Source organism: Xiphophorus maculatus, chromosome 13 (assembly GCF_002775205.1).
Source record: "Xiphophorus maculatus strain JP 163 A chromosome 13, X_maculatus-5.0-male, whole genome shotgun sequence".
Classification (NCBI taxonomy): Eukaryota; Metazoa; Chordata; class Actinopteri; order Cyprinodontiformes; family Poeciliidae; genus Xiphophorus; species Xiphophorus maculatus.
In genome coordinates, this window is record NC_036455.1 from 3,945,661 (window position 1) to 3,968,154 (window position 22,494).

Consider the following 22,494-nt stretch of genomic DNA (forward strand, 5'->3'; position numbering starts at 1 on the left):
GTCACTGCGACTGAAAATAATTAATTTATTAATTGCACTTTTTCATTTTGATCTGTCACAGACGATCCTAATAAAAAAAAAAGGAGGACTTGTAGTTGTCTGATGTGGACAAGTCCAAGCAGTATGAATACATTTGCAAGAACAGAAAAAAACATTCAGCTAGAGTTAGTGACAGGTTAAATTTAATTATGGTGATTACAGATAACATTCACCTTATATTTAAACTGGGGTAAATTCTCTATTAAGATGTCAGAACTCCATTTTCCACATCCATAGTAGTATAAATCATAACATAACATAAAAGCTTTTGAAGAACCCAACTTTAAGGTTAATATTATAATAAAAAACGGATGTCCAAATTCTATAATTAATGTGTATTGGACCAGATATCCTCTTTCACTGCTGGCCCAAAGCCTGAAAGCGCACCATTTCTCGGACAAGTCTCTGATTGGTCCCCTGCCCTACGGAGGGCGTGTCCTCCAGCACTGGGCGTTTCACAAAACCAGCCTCCACGCAGCTCACCCTCTCATTCACTACGGCTTTGCTGAGTTCACTTGTTCACTCAGAGTTCTTTCCCACTTCTTTGCTACTCTTCTCTCAGATTTACAGAAAGCGTTTATCATTTTTCAGCGTGCAGCCTCGAGGTGCGCGGGCGTGCACTTTATTGTCAGTGGTAGTCTGCTTTTTATTCCCCTTTTTGCTTTTTAGTTTTTGCACAAATCAGTTAGTTTACTTCTGCGAGTCTCTGCGCGCCTCTGACTCTTCTCTCCAGCATGGATTTAATTTGGATTGCGGGCTTCGTTGCGAGCTTCTGCGCCTGGTTTGCCTCGGCGGAGCGGCACAGCGTCTACTGGAACAGCACCAACCCAAAGTAAACATCTCCTCTTATTTCATCCCTCAGATCAGATGCATGCTCAAAAGTGAAGACAACGAGAAGTTTTCATCTTTAATTGTTGGCTAGCAATCCTTCACGATCAGTGTTCGAGTGCATGCATGAATAATTGCAGCAAGTCTCCTGTGGTTGTTGTTTTGATGAGTTTGGGATGGAGGCAACTGGCTGCTGTTGACATGATAATGCCAGACAGTTGGGAGTGTTTCTCCTCCCTCCCTCTTTCCCCCACTTTACGGCACTTTCCTTCGTGCCTTGTTATTATTATAAGGTTGTTTATCTGTAGGTCATGGCTCAACCTGTTCTCATTTAATCCGGGTTTTTTTTTTGTTTTTCCTTCTTGTTTTGTTTTCGCAATCTGGGTGCGCATGTGGTGCAGAAGTATTTGTGTATTTATCTTTTTAACCTGAAAGCGAAGTTATTAAACATTTCCTGCTATTAGATGGATATAAAGCTGAGTTAAATGGAGGGATTTAATAAAAGCAGCGGGGATTTAAAGCCATTATCTGGACTTTTCGGTAAAGTCACTCACTACAGTTTTTCACCCATTCAACAACATAGAAAGTTCGGTTTTCCTGTTTGCGCTTCTAATTTGTTGTAAGTCGTAATCTATCAAGATAAAATCTATTCGACCAGACACGTCTCCATAAATGCACCGCTGATGACATCACAAAAGGCATAAAGTAGCTTATTGGTTATTTTGTATGCATATATTTTTGTGATTTTTTTTAAGTTTTTGATCAACATCACCTTATGTTTACTACTCTTCTACAAAGTTGTGGCAAAATATTTCAGCTATGTGAGAGAATGATGCATATATTTCAGGCTTGTTCTGCTTGATACTGATTCCTGGCTTTTGCTGACATTCCAGTTTGTACCAATTTAGATATTTACTCCCCCAATAACAACTAAGTAACATTAAAAATGAGGAATGTGCTGCAAGGAATAGAAAGTAAATGTGGATTTTCAGTGTTTGTCCCACCGATCAAGGGAAATTATCCAATTCAATCTCTTGCCAAATTTTTTGGTGCCTTTCTAAATATCGCACATGGACGTAGCCTCTAGGCTGACTGAAAATAGAAACGAGAATGAAGAATCTTCAGCAACGATTTTGAGCCAAGTCATTAAATGAAACCAAAATGGCCTGGTTGATGCATTCTGGTAAGATGCTTTTTAAGCTCCAGTATTTTTTCTGCATCAGTCACTTCTTCCTCTAATAGTTTATAATTGACTCAATCCCTCCAGTTTGCCTTCCAATGAATGCATTTGTCCAACCAATGCAATCATAACCATTCTTGGCAACACCAGGGGGAAGAAGTATGAAAAAAACATCTTTCAGCAGTCAGAAAGGGAAAAGTTGTTAAGCTTAGATAAGTACTGTGAGGTCAGACTGCTTTTAGTGCCACAGAACTGGCTAGACTTGTTCTAAAGTTAAAGACGATCATTGATGTTTTTTCAGTTTTTTTTTAGTTTTGGTGGCCATCAGAGTCTAAACCTGGTTTAAGCACAATCTTCCAAACAAAGTTCAGGTTTTGAGTGTTTCTGTGACTATCACTCACAAAAGACATGAAGATTGATTAGTCAATTGGCCACAATTTGCCAAATTTCCCTTAATTGTACAAAACTGTTAAGTTTCAGTTTAAGTACTAAACATTTCTGTTTCCTCTTAATTGTAAAATAAATAAAAACTAAGAACTCCCTCCTTTTTCAGTCTTTGAAGGCATTAAAGAGCATATACTTTGATTGTGCTGGAGTTAGCTGTGCACATTATGATGCATAAACAGGAAAATTGGTCAGTTTTCTAATTGCTCTAGTTTAAGAAAGTGCAGCTAATCTATTGCATGTGTTCCAGTCGGAACTGGTCAAAATCAGAATTAGCCAATTAGTCATCCAGAAACATTGGAAATAAATCTATGGGGAAAAAAATCAACTAAACTCTAAATGGATGGCTTAAGAGCATGGTGCAGAACTTAATGGATATGAAATGGGGTGTTGTTCCTCTTGTGGTGTCATCAAAGCATCTAGCATTTTTTTCTTCTTCTTCTTTAATTTGCCTTTTAAAAATATAGTATTTTTGCTGTGGCAAAAAATTATTTAATTACCCAGATGTGTTTTATTGCCCGTTTAAGTTCATATTTGAATAAAAAATACACCACTGGATGGCATCCTTAAGGCAAATGCAACAAAAAGCATCTGTTTCACACATTTTTTCATTCATTGGCTAACATCCTTTCAGCTCATAAACTTTTCCAGGATTTTTACAGGCTTGACTCACAGCAGTGTGTTGAAATATCTGTTGCAATATCCTCCCCATCTAACACAGAGCCCTAACCACTGCATGGAGTCGTGAGGTTACTGCATCTCCTAAATCAGGGGACGTCTTTCACACCGCGTTCTGCGCAGGCCGTCAGGGAGACAGGAGGGCGTTTATGTTTCAGGTGGCAGGACGAACAATAATGCTGCACGACAGAGACAGAGGAGGTAACATGAAGCCTGCCCAGTAGGTCACACTACGTGGGAGAGAGATGGATTGTTCGGGGAGAAGAAATTGGAGCTCAAATCGTCGGGGTTAGGGACCGGCCGTTTGGAATAAGCGAGGGGGGTCAATTAGAATCATAGTTGATGATGTCTGGGGTGAAACGGCCCGAAGAAGGTCAGGTTCAAGAAACCACAAGCAAAGTTCTGCACACAGAGACACACATAGCGACACATATGAGCAGGCAAGTGCAAACAGAGACTCCTGGCAGACAATCACTCAATCACACCAACGGCGTCTAAATCAATCATCCTCTCTCTCTCTCTCTCTCTGCAAACACCAAAAGTTCTCCCACAACCAACTTTCTCCCCAGGAGGGATAAAACTGCATCATGTCATGTTCTCAGAAAGTCCGTAATTACAGCAGCAAAGCTTTTCTCTGGAAATCAGAGGAAAGTCAAAGTCCCAGATGGAGAGGGGTTTTATTTTAATGTTGGCGTGCCCCTGCTGTGCAACAACAGTTGCGGTCCCTGCGTACAAACTGGTAATCCGTCTTGTTTGCACTTGCTGTTTTTCTCCAAATGACTCTGTCTCTCTCTTTCTCTTATCTTAAGCAGAATTTCTGAATTTGTTTCATTCAGTAGATTTTCATCTTTTAATCTCCACACTGCCTCCCCTGTGACCCGCCACTTGATCCAATGTGTTGACGTCCATCATTTCTCCCTTGTGGTGCTCTCCCACCATAAAAAAAGCTGTCGTTAATCAAATCGATCTGAAATTGATGACTTCGGTCCACGCGGCCCAGGCTCATTTCCTTTTTCACAGCTTGTTTGTTCAACAGTACACACTCATGCATATCCACTTCTTTCCCGGTAGTGCCATCGCGCCTCGGGGCCTGCTGACTTCCAAGGTCGAGCCTGCTTGAACTTTTAATGACTACTTTGTTTCAGCGTGACTGAAATCTGTTTGCATTTCAACACTTGTGGTGTGTTTTCCAACTTTTGTTTTAGATTAGCCACAGCTTAATCAGCTTTGATTCCCAGAAAAAGGAGCACAGGTTCTCCCTTCCAACACGCCGACTTGTTTTTTTGTGAAAGGGAGTGTCTTCGTGCAGAAGCTTACTCACACCGTGACTCATGCTCTCTACACATTAACCCGACCGTGCACACACATGTGCCACGCGGTTGTGAAGGTTAACATCCTCCCAGGAGCACTCTAAACCCTGGAACTCCAAATCTGAGGCCATAATTTCCTTTTTCACACCTTCCTTTTTCCACTTTTTCCCGTCTTTTCGCTGCTGGCAGAGCATGAGAAGACCACGAACCCAACTCCCCTTCTTTTCCTTTTCTGCTTTGTACCTGTCGGCTCCTCTCTCTGCCGCTTTCCCCTTCATCCTATTTGGCACAGTTTCTTCTCAGCTTGACTCTGTGACTTTTTGTTTTTTTAACTGTCTCTTTAACTCTTTACTCACTCATGGACTCATACACTTTTTGCATCAAACCCTGCATTTTAAGTTAATTAGCTCTGATTCTGAATGTTTATGGGCCTTCCTGTACTTCCTGACAACTGTCAGGGTAATCTTGTTTACTGATAGGATTACCCTGGCTCAGCTACCAGTATCAAAGTACACGAAGATAAAAACAAAACATTTGAGATGCTCTAATCTGAATCTCATTGCTAGTATCTCTGCCAGCTATTTTGGCCAATTCAGGAGTGATATTGTCATTGGATGATATAAGAACTACAAAATATGTTTTTCCTCACCTTAGCCTGAGGCGGCGTCAATCATTTATGTTTGAAGCAGAGGTGTTGCTACACTGTGTGTGTGAGAGCAGTCATTTTAAAGCATGAATTACAGATTTTTCTTTTTAAACTGCCTTTAGCATCTTACGTTGATGAACAATGCAGTTAGTGAAGGTAACTCCAGTTGTCTCCCAGAACATTTACGAAAGGCTGCCAACATTTCCAAATCTGACATGCTCCATGCCAGACACAGATGAAAATCTCTGAAGGATGAAATTGAGATAATTTTTCTGCATTTCCTTCAACCTTCCTGTTACCCTGTAAAAGTTCAGCTCTCTCTTGCAACTTTAATGATTCACAGAAATGTTTCCTTATTTCCTCCGACATTATAGGGCATCAAATTAAACGGTGATATCCCTCAACTCCTCAATGTGTACTGCCAGTCAGCTGGCTGAGAGAGAGCATCTACGCTTTTCCCTCATTTAGTTGACAGACAAATTTAATTCATAGAGAGTGCAGTGAAATGTGGCCAGCTGATATCAGCATGTTACACTTGAATTACTCTGTAAACAGCAGACAGGAAAGAAGATATATTTTTATGTGCAATTACAACTTGAAAGCTGTTTCAAGTTGTAATTTGCATTCACTTTTTTTGGCAGAAGTAGAATTATTTGCTTCTTTACTGTTTTTTTTTTTAAAGCAATTATATTATATTATGCTTCTTTGTTTTGTAAAACGGTGGCTTTTGTAGGTGAGATAATTAAACCCTGAGCATCTCACACACCCCATGCCTGGATTCAATGTGTGCAGTTATTTCTGGTATGAAGGATTTTCTTGCTATTTAACCAGTCAATGTGGCTGTTTTGTGATGCGCCCCATACAAATTGGGGGGAATGGTCTTCACAGTGGGCCACAGAAAGAGAATAGTAACTGGTGTGACCGATCGCGGGTCAGAGTTCACCGTGTGATGAAGTGGCACAGCCTCTATCGGTCTGTCAGTCATTCTGTCACGCCGGTGGTCCCTGAATGCCACTCTGCCACTCAGGCCGGCGCTCTGCCTCTGGGAAACTTTCACTCTTCCCCCTTTCGTGTTTTTTCACTCCTTTTTGCCAGCTTTTATCTCAACTTTACAAGCTGTCCCTTTTCAGGCTATTATTTCCTCACCTCCAACTCTGGTTCTCAGAGAAGGGAATGGGAAAGAGGGAAGCATGCTAAGAGGTGTGGTATATATATATATATTTTTTTATCGTTCTTGGCACTAAGGTACTTTGCCCTTTTCCTTCACACTTTTTTCCCCTCTCAGCCGTTTCCCTTATAGCTTCCTTCTTCTATCTTCTCATCAAAAATCCACTTGAGTCTCTTTCTAAGACTCTCCCTGCTCTTTATACCTCCCTGTCTACATGTAGGTTATTCTGAAGATTTGGAACAAGAAATCCCATGAATATAGCAATAATGTTAAGCCTTGGTTCTGCTTCTATATCTGTATTCACATGTGGGACTCAGAGATCACAGATAAAACTGGGTTTTCCCATTTGGCAAAGAAAGATGAAGTTTTGAATTCCGAGTAACTTGACCCAGAGTCACTTCCCTGGAAAAAAAAAAAGCATCCAGGTTTTCCACTTAAGTTTCTGATCCGGCCCCTCACCCTTCCCCCTTTGCTGGTCAGCATTCTCTTTAGAAAATTCCTAAGTCGATCCATCTTTGTCTGCCCTCTCTCCCCCTCCTTCTGCTCTTAATCTGGCATTGTAATCTGTGTGGTAAATTCAATCTGGAGAAAATGCTCAGTGAAATGGTCAAATGGACAGTAATCACGTCTTGTGTTGTTCTTCCCTATCCCGTTTCAACTCTTTCTCGTAGTGTCACAGGTAGGAGGGACATGTTTTATTGACTGTGCCATATAATGAATGAGGCCAAAGTTCTTTACACTTCCTGCAGGCGAGCTGTCGGGTCGCCACTGCCATAGTCTGCATGCTGTCTCCTGCGTAGTGCTGAGCATCCTGTTAACATGTTTTCCCGGGAAAACTGCGTATCCTGTCTGCACAATAAACAATACATTTCTCACACAGCAACACACGCAACGTTGAGAAGTCTGAATGCAGGAGTTGATTAAACTTCCCAGGCTTTTATGTGGGAAATGTTTGAAGGGTGAGAATATTATGATTAGCAGAGGATTAATTGTTTTATGAGCCATATTTTCAACCAGGATGAATTGACCGAATATATCATGCTCGGGCTTCACCTCTGATCCAGTCTTACCCCCATGAACCCCTCAGATTGTTTAATCGCCCACTTTCCCATCTTGATTACTCTTCCTTATCTGTGCACCAGACTTCCCCTTTTCCTTAACCTCTCTGCAGTGATTTACAAGAGTCATGGAGGAAGAAAAATCTCAGTTACAGCTGTAATTCCTTATCATGATTCATTTTCAATGAGGAGCAATTTGCCAAAAAAAAGTTGGATATCATCAGCAAAACATAACATTGTGTTTTTTCTTGTTGGGTAAGTACAGGCTGTTGTGTAACTTAAGCCCTGCCTTATATTCAATCCTATTAGAGATTAATCACTACAGATGAATTTTATTACCACAGCTGAAATAAGATCTGACAATTTTGGAAGATAGTCCCCTAAAATTCAGAAAAGCATCAATAAAATTATCTATTTTGTTGGTATTTTATGGGTTAAATATTGGAAAAATTTAGTTTTCCACCAAATAATTACATATATCAAAGCTAAAAACTCATACTTGTAAACATCTGTAAACACATTGACAAATAGCATGTTGAGCTCTAGGTCAATTTGCCTCATTTTGTACAAATCATGTCATACAAATATGCTTAATACTTTCATATCAGTTTGTTTCTAATCTGAGTGAATTCACCACTTTGCCATTTTGCACCTCCATTTCTATACCAACATATTCCATATGCTTTGCATTTATTCATTTTAAAGTATTGTATTTATTGTAAATAATTGGCTAGATGTTGGAGAAAGCCTCTAAATGTAGAAACGTACATTATAGATTATAAGAGCATAAATATAGTTTTTTATAGTAGACTAAATGTGAAGATTTGGTCTATCATACATCAATACAAGACCCTTCAATATGTCTCAATTGTAAGAGCATATGAAATGATCTATTTTTGGTACCAAATGTCCTGTGGGAAACTAATTTTTTACCTAAAGTTTTTGGTTCAAAACAAACAAATCAGACCAAATCTCAGGAATTATTGAGATGGTTATAAAAACGTCAAATCTCATCTATAATTTAAGTTAATCATATGTTCTTTCCTCAAGATTTACACCATGCAATACACTATGGCTTTATTTATATTGCTTTGGATGCTCATGGAGCCATTAAACACTTATAAGACATGACTTCCATCCATCCAAAGCAACTCTGAACAACCTCCTGCTGGTAAAACTGATTTATAACCACATTTATTGGCAGCACGTAATGGCTAGGTTTTAGAGAATCACTTTAAATCACTTGTTGTGAAAGCAGGTACAAAATGAGGCCCTGAGCAAATTCATGCATTGTCTGTTGGAAACACTTAAACTACAACACAACAAAATGGCAAAGGGGTGAAAGAACCGCATGTTTTGAGTTTAGTGAAAATTACTTTTAGAGTAGAAGGTATATTTGGGCCTCAATGGGAATAAACAAGTGATATCTTCATTTTCTTCTGTACGCCCTCTATTCAGGATCCTGTCTAGCATTCAGTTGCCCCATTAAATAAACATTTACACAAATCAGAGTCTGCAGGTCAAACTTTGAAGGCCAGTAATGGTTTGATTGGTCCTTTTCTAATAAAGGTTTGAAGCTGTTTTGAAAGGCGAAAACATAAAGGAAGAAGACAAAGATTTAAATTGTAGACATCAATCTAGCAATTTGGTTGTATAGCCATTTGGCTCCTGAGAGATGTGATGTCAATGCTGACCTTTCTGCTATGGCCTTTTTATGAAGTACAAATGGTTCTGGGACTAGTTTGAGACAGTTGGAAAGAGCATGTGCATCTATCTGAGCCGTTCGGTACCAGAGAAGAAGTCAGTCTCTTCCGAGCTTTGTCATTTTGCTGGGTGGCAAAAGCAGCTTGGCCTGTTCATCCAGAGATGCTGCTGGGGTGACCAATGATGCAGTTAGGAGACAAAGATTGAGTGGCAGGCAGGGGAAAGCAGATTGAGACTGATGACAAAAAGTCACGCGGGGCCACAAAGAGTGAAAAGTTGGAATATTATTTAATTTAATTTATTTTATTTAATTAGTTAAGAGGGGGGAGTCGAGAGAGCTCACTGGACATTTAGGCTTGGCACAAAATCTCTTCACACTGCAAATGGCGGACCAGAGAGAGCCGCATATTTGGAATACCACCAGAACAGGTTGTGATTGGCTCAGTGAGTTTGAGGTGAGGGGGGGAAGGACGGGGTTGACATGAGGATCTGGTTTGCTTATTGAGTGATGAAAGACGGACAGAGTGTGGGAGGGGACGGCCGGCGGTGATGGATGAATGGATAGACAAAAGTTACAAGAAGAATTCGAGCCGAAACACTGAACTGTCGGATTTTAAGGCTTAATCATCTTATTAGGCAACATGTGGTTCTGATTGGAATATCTTGAAGCAAACTGCTCCCCTGTGTCCATTTTATTATTACTTTGTTTTCACTTTTCAATCACGGTTTTGCAACATCTAAATTACCAGTAATGTTTTCTTTGAACTCCAAAACTGTTGCGTACAGGAGTAATGCCTGCTCTTGATGTGAGGACAATGGAAGTAGGGGGAAAAAAGCTCCAGCCTGCCTGTCTCACACATTACTTTGTCCCTGATTTGGGCCTCGCTGTCCACTCTAAGCCCCTGTATTAAACAGAGTCTGGCGCTGATGAATGGGCTGCAGCAAAGACTCTGCTCCACCCAATAATCCAGGCCTGGATGAGCCGATTAGATGGTCCCACACATTTTGGTTCACTATCCCTAGCTTTGTTGAGGGAAATTACCAGGAGACATAACCCATACAAACATAGCCCAGGACATGATAGTTTAATATTGTCTTGTTAAGACAAAAGGAAGTTTTGGAGTATTTCTTTACAACTTTATATGTTTAAGATCCTCAGGTGCTGATTTGACAACTGTCCAACCTTTGATCCACATCGTGGCCTCCTCACCTCAGAGGTCCGGCATTCCAGAGGGTGATAGAGCAAAGAGATGGGAGGGTGATGGATGGATAAAAGGAGGGGATAGAGGTTGAGTAGAAAGGAAAAAGGCAGACCTAGGAGATTAAAGAAGAGCGATTAGACTCCTGCTCCCAAAGAACTCTCCAATAAATCAAGGATTCCTTAGCGTGTGAAGAGGAAGAGAGGCCGGATATGGTCTGTAGTGGATTTTTCACCAAATTCTTGACCACTTGACATTCTCTCTCTGAGCTATCATAGCTGTTCCTTATTGGCATTCATCTTCCACCTTATCGCGGATGAAACGCACTCCCAGATTCCTCAGAGCTGGAGTGAGGCAAAACACACACACGCCTTCTCAGACATAAACAATCACACACTTAAATGTATCAGGCCGAGACAGACACACATGCAAACAATACTCGCTGCATGCCTCAGTTCCACAAATCATCACAAAAGAGGGGAAACAGCCGCTCCTCCACGCTGTGACATTTACAGAAGCACTGGTGTGATTAATAGGAAGCATCCTGGCTTAAGCAATATGAATAAATCAATACATCCCATTTACAAACTGAAAGAAAAAGTCTGGAAGAGGAAAATAACAAGGGACCGCCAAGTTGGGTGTGAAAGAAAGATTTGTCGGGGCGTTGGAGAGTAAAGGTGGCGGGCTTTGACATTGTTAGCTTAACTTCTAAACACAGGAGCTAAAGCTTTCTTTGAAGGGAGTTACTCCAATCAGTTAATTAAGCTGATGATGTGGAACGTTTCAATGCCGAGGCGCTGGACGGGAACAAAAGGCAGTGGGATAATTAAAACTGTTTGCCATTAATAAAAGGCATTAGCCAGTCTCCCCTGGTGTGCATTCAGACACTGTTCTCCCTGCTAAGTGAGCCGCTCCTGTCTGAAACGTCAATAGAGACGCCGTATGAAACGGCTGCATTGATAAAGCACGAAACAGAAACACTTACTGATGGGGGAACTTCAAAAGCCATTCCCAACCGGAGCCCTTTGACCCGCCTCGCCCACTCCTATTCATGTCTCCCGTCTCCCCCGCTCAGACTCTCACCCTAAATGGGTTGGAAGTGGGGAGCAGGAGGGCATAATTACCCCCTCCAGGGTGACTTTAATACCTCTTTTTGTGTTTTTAATTGCGCCCCCTTTGACCCTCTTTTGATGAACACACCGCAACCAGTTGGTAATCAAGGTGTAAGCAGATAGTTTGTTGGGGGGATGATGGCTCTGTCATGGATAACACATACACACCTCGCTTGTTTGACTGTGTTATCGATTCAGCTGCAATTGAAAGTAACAGCAGGGGGAAAAAAACACTTCCGAGCTGATCTGGTAAATGGAGTGCGGCAGGCAAGCGGGAGATAAGCGCTGAGCTTTTTTGGACCGTGGCAAAATGATAATTATTGTTCTTCCTCTCCACAAGTTGGCTGCCGCACACTGTTATCAGCACAGTTTGGTGGAAGTTTCAGAACTGTACTAAAGAAACCTTGTATTCAAATGGTGGTTTATCTGGCCATCAGCAGCAAGGGAATGCAGTCAGGCGGAGATTGGTAAACTGATTCAGGGGGAAGGGAGAGTCGGGACCTAGAGCTTGGAGCCATAACGTCTATCCTGTTACCAGGGGGTATCAGGAAGACCTATGGCAACAAACAACCTCGCTGACTAATGAGCGACTGGTGCCTGTGCATGGGCCTGAGCACTTTGATCGTTAGTCACACATATGGAGCCTGTCACTAAAACCCCACCAAATTCTACTTGTTACATCCAAAGGGGTTTATGAGAAAAGGCAGGATTCACAGAGAAATATATACTTCAGCTTAGCACCCTGAAGGCTTTTGAGAAGTCATAACTTGTAAGAGTTGTGGAGAAGATAGGTAGCTCTCATTTTTTCTTCCAAGCTCTTGAAAGCTTGACCTTGCATTCATTCACCAGCCACTTTAATAGGTGGTAGTTGAAGCCAACTCGCTGAACTTTAGACTGAGCTTCGGAAAGAGGAAGGAAGGGGATTATAGTGACTTTGAATGGGTTGTTGATGCAAGATGAGCTGGTTTGAGTGTTTCAGTGACTGTAATGTTCTGATTTACAAAGAATAGTTCAAAAAGAGAGTATATCTAGTGAGATGCAGTTTTGTGGAGAAAATGTTGATCTCAGGAGTCGGAGGATAATGGGGCTGATTGGTATGAGACGATAGAAAAGCAGCAGTAGCTCAAATGGCCACTTATGCAGAATATCATCTCTGAATGCACAAGTTGAATCTTGAAGCACATGCAATGGAATTTGATAAACCGAAGCTATGATCTGCATATGTGCACCAAAGTTTAACAATAAGTGGTTGGAAGAATTTGCCTTGTCAGATAAATCATCCTATATTGGATTGACAATTCAGGCTGCTGGTGATGTAAAGATGGGAGATGTTTTAACTACAACTGAACAACATTTATGGGTGTATTTCAATAAATTAGATTGAAAAGTTATTTTTCATCAACTCAATTCACTAAGCGAAACATATAATATGGATTATTTACAAACAAAAGGATGTTTCAAGACCGCTTATAATTGTCTGCTTAAATGTATTAAAACCACGTTTAATTCCTTAAAGTGAGAATGCTAGATCACATAAATGAAACATTTTTAATACAATAATATGTGATAGGTATGTCGTAATTTTCAAAAAAGGTATTTTTAATCTGACAGAATGCATATTCTGATTTACTAAGATACACCTGTAAACGCCACCTTTTACCTGAGGATGACCTCAGTGTTTCTGTTTTCTGATGGCTACTTCCTGCAGGATAGCACACTACATCAGAAAGTTTAAATAATCTCAATGGTTTACTGAGTTAATGGTTCTCCAGTTTGCTCCACAGTTGCCTAATCTCAGTACACCAGGAATCCTCTGGGATGAGGTGAAATGGGAGATTTGCATCAGACATGTGCAGCCAAAGCAATCTGCGGGAATTGCTTGATGCTGTCATCTTAATACCAAAACATTTCAGGAATGTTTCAAACACCTCGTTGTATCTATGCCTTAAACCAGAAGGGGGTTCAAATTGTTGCTAGAAAGCTGTACCTAAAGAAGTGGATTATGATTCGCAGATATATTGATCCAACGGTTGGTTGTCTGTTTTTTCAGCTTTCGAAAACCCAATCCAAACCCAACTCATCGCAAAAGCAACAGAACTCTATACTGTGCTTGAAAGCTGTTAAAATATTTAGGTCTGTCAAATCTCACCCCTCCTTCGGGATTCCCTTGATACCTCAGAACAGTAAGAGGCGGTAAACTGATCCACATTTCATGGGGGCTGGGTGGTAATCTACCAGGGGAGGAAAAGTAGCTCTGTGTGGGTTTGGTGGGTGTAAATAGTAGGTAGCTACAGCTTTAGGTTGTTGATAGATGGGAATTAGTGTAAAGTGTGTGCGACAGTGTGTTACGAGCGGCCAGCTACTGCTCCTGCCTGGTGATAAATGGCGTCAACAGAGAACAGAGAGCTTTAGCTGTGAGCCACCCTTGGAGTACTCACTCAGCCAGGAGACAAAAGTGAAATACCTTTGGTGGCAATTCCCTGGAGATAAACTCATATCTATGAAGGATGAACTCAGGAGGGAGAATCATAGATTGTTGAGATATATTGGAGTTAAATTCTTGTACTCTGCTTGACTTTTCTGTATTTTTCCAGAGTGCAGAAGGCTGAAATCCATCTTTTTCTGCAAGGAAAAAAAAGGTTTTGATGAAGACTATCGTAAAGAGGGTGGAGGACTGAAAGGAGGGATTCATGGAGGAGAGAGAGACAGTCTGACTGTCTCTGTGTTTGTAATGAGAGGGAATGTGATGGAAGACAGTTAAAGCCTATCACCATGTTGCATGTTCGTTCAACTTGGCTAATGAATGGGTTAAAACATATGTTCCTATGCCCCATACAGCTTAGTGTGTCTCAATCGTGTTCTGTATGTTAACTGATTATATCATATCCTATTTAAAGAGGGGAAAGTACTGAGCTCTACTTGTGTGGTTTCATGCCTTAGATTCCTAATTTTGTGTTGCATAATCACCAGCAGGATTGCTGAGAATGAACCACAAAATCTGTGAACAGCATGATCTAACGCTTGTTTTGATTACGTAGTCTCTCTGCATGTCTCTTAAAATGCATATTATGACTCAAAACAAAGTTTTAACCATTAGAATATTTTAAATTTTACTGGATTCACTCTCACAAGCATCAACTGCATCACACCCACAACACTGGATGAGAAATATTTAACTTTTTTATTCAGATTTGACAAAGTTTATAAAAAAGAGAATGTTTATTGTGACTGGGTATTTTAAAATTATTCTAAAAATCACTATTTTTAGCTGCAGATAAAAATGTTTGGAAGCTAATTGTGCTGTTAGCATGCTAATAGTGTGCTAGCTGGAACTGGACAGCGTGATTTACGGTAACTGCTTTTGAGGGAAAACGCATATAAACTGTAATTAAAATAAAATTGTGTATGAAAATATATTGTATAATGCATGTTTCATGTTTAGATTTTCTCATCAAAGTGTAAATTATACTATCTACGCATTTCTGGCACTTAGAATTACCATTTTTAACTGGTAAGATATTGGGAAGCTATTTTGGGTAATTTTAAGTCTGAAAAATTGCATAAATTTATAACACTAGCAAAGGCATTGACTGCAGCTGTAACCATGTTGCAATCTTCATTAAAAAGTATGAATGGGAGGCAATTAAATACCCTGTACAAACATGTTTGTTTTTTGTCTTTTTTATAATTTAAGGTTGCATATAATTAATTAAGCAGTAAATACCTGGTTTAATTGTAGCTTAAGTTTTTATATTACAACTTACATTGCAGCTCTGTCATGCTTTTACATATTTTAATTTGTTAAATGAACATGTATGCTTATCCCAGCTGTGATCAATTGCCCTGATCACTCCTGGGATCAGGACAATTGATTTGCTTAGGCATATTCAACAAATCTGAAATTTTATAATTAACTTTTGTTTGGCTTTACCATGCTATTGCAGCATTAACATGCTCATGCTGACATTGACGTCATTGTACTTTTACTGTATAATGAAATTAATACATGGTAAATCATAAAAAGGGGGAAACATTACTTTTGAAAGTTTAAACAACACATTTTGGCTGCTATTTGGAGAATAAGTTGTTTGAATAAAGTTATTTTTGTCTGTTTAAGTGCATTTTCCCATTATGCATTCTGATGCTCCATCCCTGAGGTGTTTGTGTGTAGCCTTGCTGCTGTCGATACTCATCTCTTGTCTTGACGGGCTAACTGACTGCTAATGTTTCTTTGTAAACATCATTCAACTCCTGGGGGACACGAGATCGATGCGCGCTCTGTTCCCGCTCCTAGCCCAGCAGAGCTCAGCAGCTACTTCACATTCATCCATATTTATGTGCAGGTTCTCAGCAGATTGCCGTTTCTCCCTGTTTTCCCTTTTAATTCCACCTGAACATACTCATCTTCTCGGCCCAACATCCCCTCTTCGTCCCACTCTCCGTCTCTCATTTATAAGCCGCTCAGTCTTTCCTCTGATTTCCCTGTCGTACATTTGACGTTCAGCCGATCAATATATAATCACAGGTTTTGAGGCTTACATTTATCACCCCTCCTGAGCTATAACTACGGTTATCAGTCTCCTGCCACTGGCGTAACCTTCCTCACCCTTCCTCTCCCCCTCTGCAGGTTTCAACGGGACGACTATGCTGTGGAGGTGAAGCTCAATGACTACCTGGACATTGTTTGCCCTCACTACCCTCTGGGCGAGGTGCCGCAGGTGGACGCCGAGCGGTATGTGCTGTACATGGTGGAGCGTGAAGATTATGTGTCCTGCAAGCCCCAGTCATACGACCAGATGCGCTGGGAGTGCAGCCATCCATTTGCTCCTCACGCTCCAGAGAAGTTCTCCGAAAAGTTCCAGCGTTTTACTCCATTCACGTTTGGGAAGGAGTTTCGTCAGGGAGAAAGCTACTATTATATCTGTAAGTGCTGTTATGGTTTTGCGTTTGTCGTGTTTTGTGCAGAAATAAGTTTTTGACTTCAGGCATGAGCTGCAGGTCTTTAATCTACAGCAACAATGTAGTGGAAATGTTTGATTTTTCTTTGAGTCCCCTGAATGCCATGTCATTATTTGGCATGTTAGCCAAATAACACAAAGCTTCAGAAGTTCAAAATGTCAGTTTTTAAGGACTTGATCATAAAATGTTGGGGGGGGTTTCCCATAAAACATTTTAATTAAAACATTCCTAAAATCCCTGCATTGCTTTTATAAGGTTTGAAAAACCATGGAATTTGATTTAAACTTTCTATGTGTCTGGATATGTTTGGAAAGTTTTCAAATTAAAAAATAAAATTGAGTAAATAAAATACAATCTGAAAAAATTGCCATTTCCAGTCCTTGACTTACCATCTAAAAGTTTGAGATTTGTAAGTCTGATTAGGAAACCTGACATTAACTGATTAAATGTCGCAAAATATTTTAAGTCTGCTCTCTGTAAGGCACTGTAAAAACAGATCATAATTATTCTAAAGTGCTCTAGTTCATATTGTAAATAGTTATAATGTAAGCCTAAGGAGACATTAAAATCCTTATCTTAAAAGGTTAACACAAACTCTAATCTCAGGGTGGCCCCGAAAGAGGGTGAAATTAAAGTTAATGTAATTATTCTCGTGCTGAAATCTTGGCCTGATAAGAAAGCATGACTACAACAATCTCCGTGCACCAGCTGGAGCGTAGTGTTCAGCTCTTTGAAGCTTATCGTGTGCAGGCTGTTGGCATAGCATGTACCGTGTTTGTCCTGCTAGACCGTGCACAGAGCTCGTGCAATTTTGTCACCCTTACCATGGTTGTAATTAGAGGAACGGCGGGACGAAACTCACTTTGCCCGGTCGCAGATGGCCTCCCAAGGCTTTGTTGCCAAGAATTTAAACGTGTGTGTGCATGTTTGCACGCTTGCGAGCATGAAGGTGAATTAAAGGGGAGGATAAGTGCATTAGTCTGGATGTTAATGCCTGTGTCGTTGTTTCCCCATCTTGCCTTCTCTGCAGCCAAACCTTTGCACCACCACGGCAAAGAGTGTCTTAAGCTGCGGGTGGACGTCATTGCAGCTGATGGTGAGTTCACCTATATCTCTGATGAAAGGAGAATAGCGGGGGACAGACCAAAGCAGGAGATCTAATCGTGTTTCTGTTTCTTACTTAGGCTCCCAGGAGGCCAGAGTTGCCAACAAAGGTACAGGCGGGGGTGGAGTTGGAGCAGGGGGTGGTGTTCACAACCCTTCCAACAAACCTGCAGGTACGCTCACCAGTCCTCTGTGATGCAGTTTTTGAAAAAAAAAATATGAAAAAAATATATATATTCAGACCACTTGAAGTTTTTACACATTTAGTTAATTTTCAACACTTTCTGTGTACAAAAATCTGAAAAGTGTGGCATCCTGCTGGGAAGCGAACCTCTGCAAACGTTTTTTATGAAAGAAGAAACAGAAGCTAGTCAACTCTGAACTCTGGCTAGCTCTTGTGTTCCTGCAGGAAAAACAGTATTCTCACAGCATGATGCTGCCAACAACATGCCAAATTGTAAAAATGATGTGCCAGTGGGACTTTTTATGGCTTTCCTCTTGCTACTCTTTCCCAAAGACTTGTAGAGTGTTAATAGATTCTTCCACCTGAACTTGCTTCCTCTACAGCTCCTTCAGAGTTATCATGAATCTTTCAGCTACAGTTTTGCCACATTCTTGTCATTTTTGGGTGATAATTTTGATACCATTCTGGTTGATGTTTAAAACTAGAGAGATTTTACAACTTAATCCTGCTTTGAACTTCATCTAGACCTTTTCTCTGACCTTTCTGTGGTGTTCCTTGGTCTTCATGATGCTGTTTGTTTATTATGTTCTCTAAAAAAAACCCAGAAATGTTTATGCTGAAATTAAATGAGCCAAAGGTGAACTCTTGTTGCGAATGTAGACTTCTACGGTAATTGTTTGGATGTTATTTCTGGTTATCAGATAGAAGGGGGCTAAATACAAATACACACTACACTTTTCAGATTTTTTTTTTTTTTTTTTGCCAATACATTTAGAAAAACTTTCTATCTTTTTACTTCCACTACAAAATTATGCACCCCACCATGTTCGTCTATCACATAAAATCCCAGGAGATTGCATTGAAGTTTTGAGGTTGAAACTTTGGTAAAATGTAACAAAGTTCAAGGAGTCTGAAAACTTTTCAAAGGCATTGGAATTCAGGCTTAGTTTGAGGAAGATTCTGGGGTGTAATCTTAATGTCTTTTCTTTATTCTCTTCCAGCAGATGATCCAGTTGCAGTCCTTCCAAATGTCCAAAGTGTCCACTCTGCAGCTGCATCTACGTCGCTCTCAGTCGTCTCATTGCTAGTCCCTTTACTACTTTTGTTACACTGAAATGAAGCGAAAAGACTTACTTTTTTTCAGGGACTAGAGTGAAGACAGTCTGTGGGGTTGGAAACCACGGACTTAAAATAAAAATATTACCCAATGCTGGCCGCTGGGAGAGACTTTCAGAACTTGTAAAGTACAGATGGACCCTCATTGAGCATTTGAGACAAAGTTTTTGTGCTTTGTCTTGTTTTCCAGAAGATCACAGTATTTTATTTTATTTTTTATTTTTTGAAAGCCTAGCCCTATTTGAGTTGTATTTGTCTGGAGGGCCGTGCAACAACATTTTTGCAGGACACATTCCTTCTAAAACTATGAAGAGGAAGAAGATATCAACATGGATGAAGAACAACCAAGAGCACAAACACTAACTTGACCATCTAGGTTTTGGATTTCTGAACTCGAGCCAAAGATCAGCCCTCTTTCTAACTTGTACACTATTCCACCTTTGAATATTGTGTGCTGATTTGTTGTGTTATTGTTACTGAGTGCTGTTGATGTCTCAAGTGATTACTTTTCTCTAAATGTAGCATTCATACACACAGGAGCTGTTCTCATCACCACCGTTGCTTTGTGGACCATGTGCTTACACACTGTAGCACTAACAAACTCACATGCAGCGGCTTTAAGAAGGCTTCACACACTGGTTACAACGACAAGCTTTTAAAATAAATCACTTTTCAGATCCTTTCCTGTAGAATATGTGACATTTAGCCTGCACAATTCAACTGAAAAACAAAACAATCAGCAGGAAAATAATAAGCTTGGCTGCATATTTGAGCATATTCTGAAGCGAAGCGCCTTTTAATTCAATTTCAGCATTTAATCAAATTTATTTGGTAATATTTACCTGCTCTATGTTGAAGGATTCCTCAAATCTGTCATATTGTGAGGACATTTCTTTGCCCTCTTCAGGTGGCCTGTCCAGATTTTCTTTGAAGCTTAGTTATCTACTAATCTAAAGCCACGTTACGTTCCAAAACACCTAAAGGTTTTTGAAACCATCGTGCCACAAAAGCTTAAGTTTAGTTTTTTTAGACTAAAACACATTTTTCCAAAAGCTTCTGGAGGTTTTTTGTCACATGTGGAAACCAACAGCTCTTTCAGTGTTGTTGCATCCTTTCCTGATCAGGTTATGTCTGCTTTGTTTTTTTCATTTCAGTGAAATTAAATTTTTTTGTAATGTTCCTGCATTTCCACACTCTCTCAAATGATTGATGTCTTCTGTCGCCGTTACATAGTGCATATAAAATGCTCTTAATTGATATCTTGTTTTGTAAACCTCTGCAAACTATAACTTTATCTAAGGGATGCAAATGTCAAGAAAATCCTCAAATTTAAAATCCATTATTTTGTAGCCAACTTTTTTCTATTTAGTCTCAAAAATAGACAGTTTCACTTGAATTGTGCAAGAAAAATGTCAGATTGTATGTGGAAAAAGTTTTCAATCTTATTGTCATTTTAACAGGGGTGTGTGTAGGCTTTTCGGAAGCCGCTGTAGTTCGAACACTGACGCACACCTCCACCTGATGCTGTGTGAACACACACTACATCCTTTTACGTGTACATTCTGTGAAGATAATTTATGACATTTTTTTGCAGCTCAGAAGTTTTACTGTACATACCTTGTGCTCACTAAATGTAATGTTTACTGATGGCGATGAGTGCCGGGGGCGCGGTATTTGTGTGAAAGGGAATGTATATGTGCGTGTGCGTGTTGAACTGAAAATAGGAGAATGTACTTGAGCTGTGGGGAGTTTTGATTTGAAAGAGTGTCGAGGCAAAATGTTCTGCAAATAGCAAAAACACTGAGATGATGACGTGTATCGAGGAGAGGCTGGTCTTCTCCGTTAGCTGGGTGAAGCCACTGTAACGGTTAAACTCTGACATGAAGGGCTGGTTGGAAATCTTTCTTTGTGTTTAGTTTTTGATCTCTCTCATAAAACAAATTGTCACCAGTTCACAGCAGAACAGGACACAGCATCGAACGGAGTTGCTAAGCTCATCTTCAAATGACCAGAAACGACAAAGCACAACAGTGTATGACTACCATCTTTCTCTTCTTATTTTTTACCTGAACTCTCGTTGCCTAATTTTGTACATGTGTAAGTAAGAGAAGTGTATAATATGTCCATATGTGTATATAAATATAGATTATATAAAAAAAAACAGTTTGATAAATGTGAAACATTTTCATGTGAAATAAAAAAGATATTTTTGGAAAATCAGACCAGCTTTCTTGTGTTTATCTGTGGCTGTGATAGCAATACTGTTTCAGGGATATTTTAAAAGAATGAATGCATTTATAGCTATTATTTTAAAAGTACAAAAACTGTCAAGAAACAAATGCCTGACACTTTAGATTCTCAGACTGTTACTTAATCCAAGTGAAACTCACCATATTAGAATATTTAATATTTAAATCATGTCACAAAAAGGGAAATTAGCTCATTGCGGCTACCAGCTAATGTAAATCCAAAATTTAGTTTGACATTAGAAAATAACACCAATCGAAAAAGTATTTATAATGCAGGGGTGTCAAACTCATTTTCATTTTCTACCACATCAAAAATCTGAATGTTCTTAAAGGGCTGGTTGTACCAGAATATATTAATAAAAAAATAAAGCTGTTAAAAAACCAATAAATAGTTGTTTCTCCAGGATTAAAACAACAGATTTTGTGGTGCCATTTTAGAAATGTTTGTAAGGAATCTTTAGATTTGCGCTAATCTATGTTGGTAAATGTGACTTTTTGTTACTTTCTGAATTGACCACAGATTATCTATCACTTGACATCAAGTAAGGCTGAGGCAGCAGTCACTTAAACGAAATTTTTTTTTACCAATTTTGAGAAAATTTGAAGTAAAATCAGACAAAGATGTGGAGATTTGTTGATTTTGTGGGAATTTTGCAGATTTGTGAAAAACTGGAAGGACTTATTGATGTCATTTGGAGTCTAGAGGACCACATAAAAAGCTACATCGGGCCAGATTTGACCTTGTGTTTTACACATGTGGTCCAATGCATAAAATAGATATGGGACATTCAAATTGAACAAGTTAAACACATTTCACAGTCAGAGAAATAAGTGAGGCACAGCTGTGCATGCGGAGCGGCTGGGGAAAAGCATATCAATATAACTGCTGCAAGACGAGCTTTAAAACACTCGTGACAGAAAGACCAGAGGGGTCAAAGTGTTGGTGCGATCAATTAATTACAGCAAGGTGGAAAAAAGAGAGTGACCAAGTGTGTGGGAACTGCTCGGGCTGAATTTATATCTTCCATCTGTGCAGGAGAACCGGCTGAAATGATGTAATGCGAGCTTTAGCGTTTATCTCAAAGCACAGCCTTCCTATTGCCAAGAACATGGCTTTAGACTCTAAGAGCAACACTTGAAAACACAGGAACAAATCTGAGAAAGCAATAGTGACACTTCGTTTTCTCCTTGGCTGAGCTCCTCTCGCAGTGTTAGTGGAGCACTCGACCTTTTCTGATAACTTTACAAAACGGCGAGGAGCAAACGGATTACCACGCTTCCGTGGCATTGGTATAATTGGGCCGTGCAGGATTACTGCGCCACGTAGAGCACATATTTATCAGCATCCAGCCATGGCACATCGCCCTTGGTTAGACTCCTAATGGGTCGGGGAGTAAATATTCATGACAAAGAAGCAACACTGAAACTTCTCGACTTCGTCCTAAATGAAATAAAATCCCTGTTTCCTTGGAACTGATGTGATTTTGGGTTAAAAAGCTCTCAGGAAGCCAAACCC

General features: G+C 39.9%; 1 protein-coding gene across 2 annotated transcripts; it reads left to right on the top strand.

Annotated features, from left to right (window-relative positions):
- The first annotated feature begins 537 nt into the window (after positions 1–537).
- Positions 538–20,930, top strand: LOC102226889 (ephrin-A1-like). 2 transcript variants are annotated; one of them, XM_014474433.2, is made up of 5 exons: positions 538–871; positions 15,994–16,289; positions 17,356–17,421; positions 17,510–17,602; positions 18,615–20,930. In XM_014474433.2, exons 1-5 carry the CDS (start codon positions 774–776, stop codon positions 18,725–18,727), a joined length of 666 nt encoding a protein of 221 aa, XP_014329919.1. In that variant the 5' UTR covers positions 538–773; the 3' UTR covers positions 18,728–20,930. The 2 variants fall into 2 exon arrangements, with proteins under 2 accessions (XP_014329919.1, XP_005796513.1); XM_005796456.3 differs by having other exon boundaries at positions 18,618–20,930.
- Positions 20,931–22,494: the final 1,564 nt, after the last annotated feature.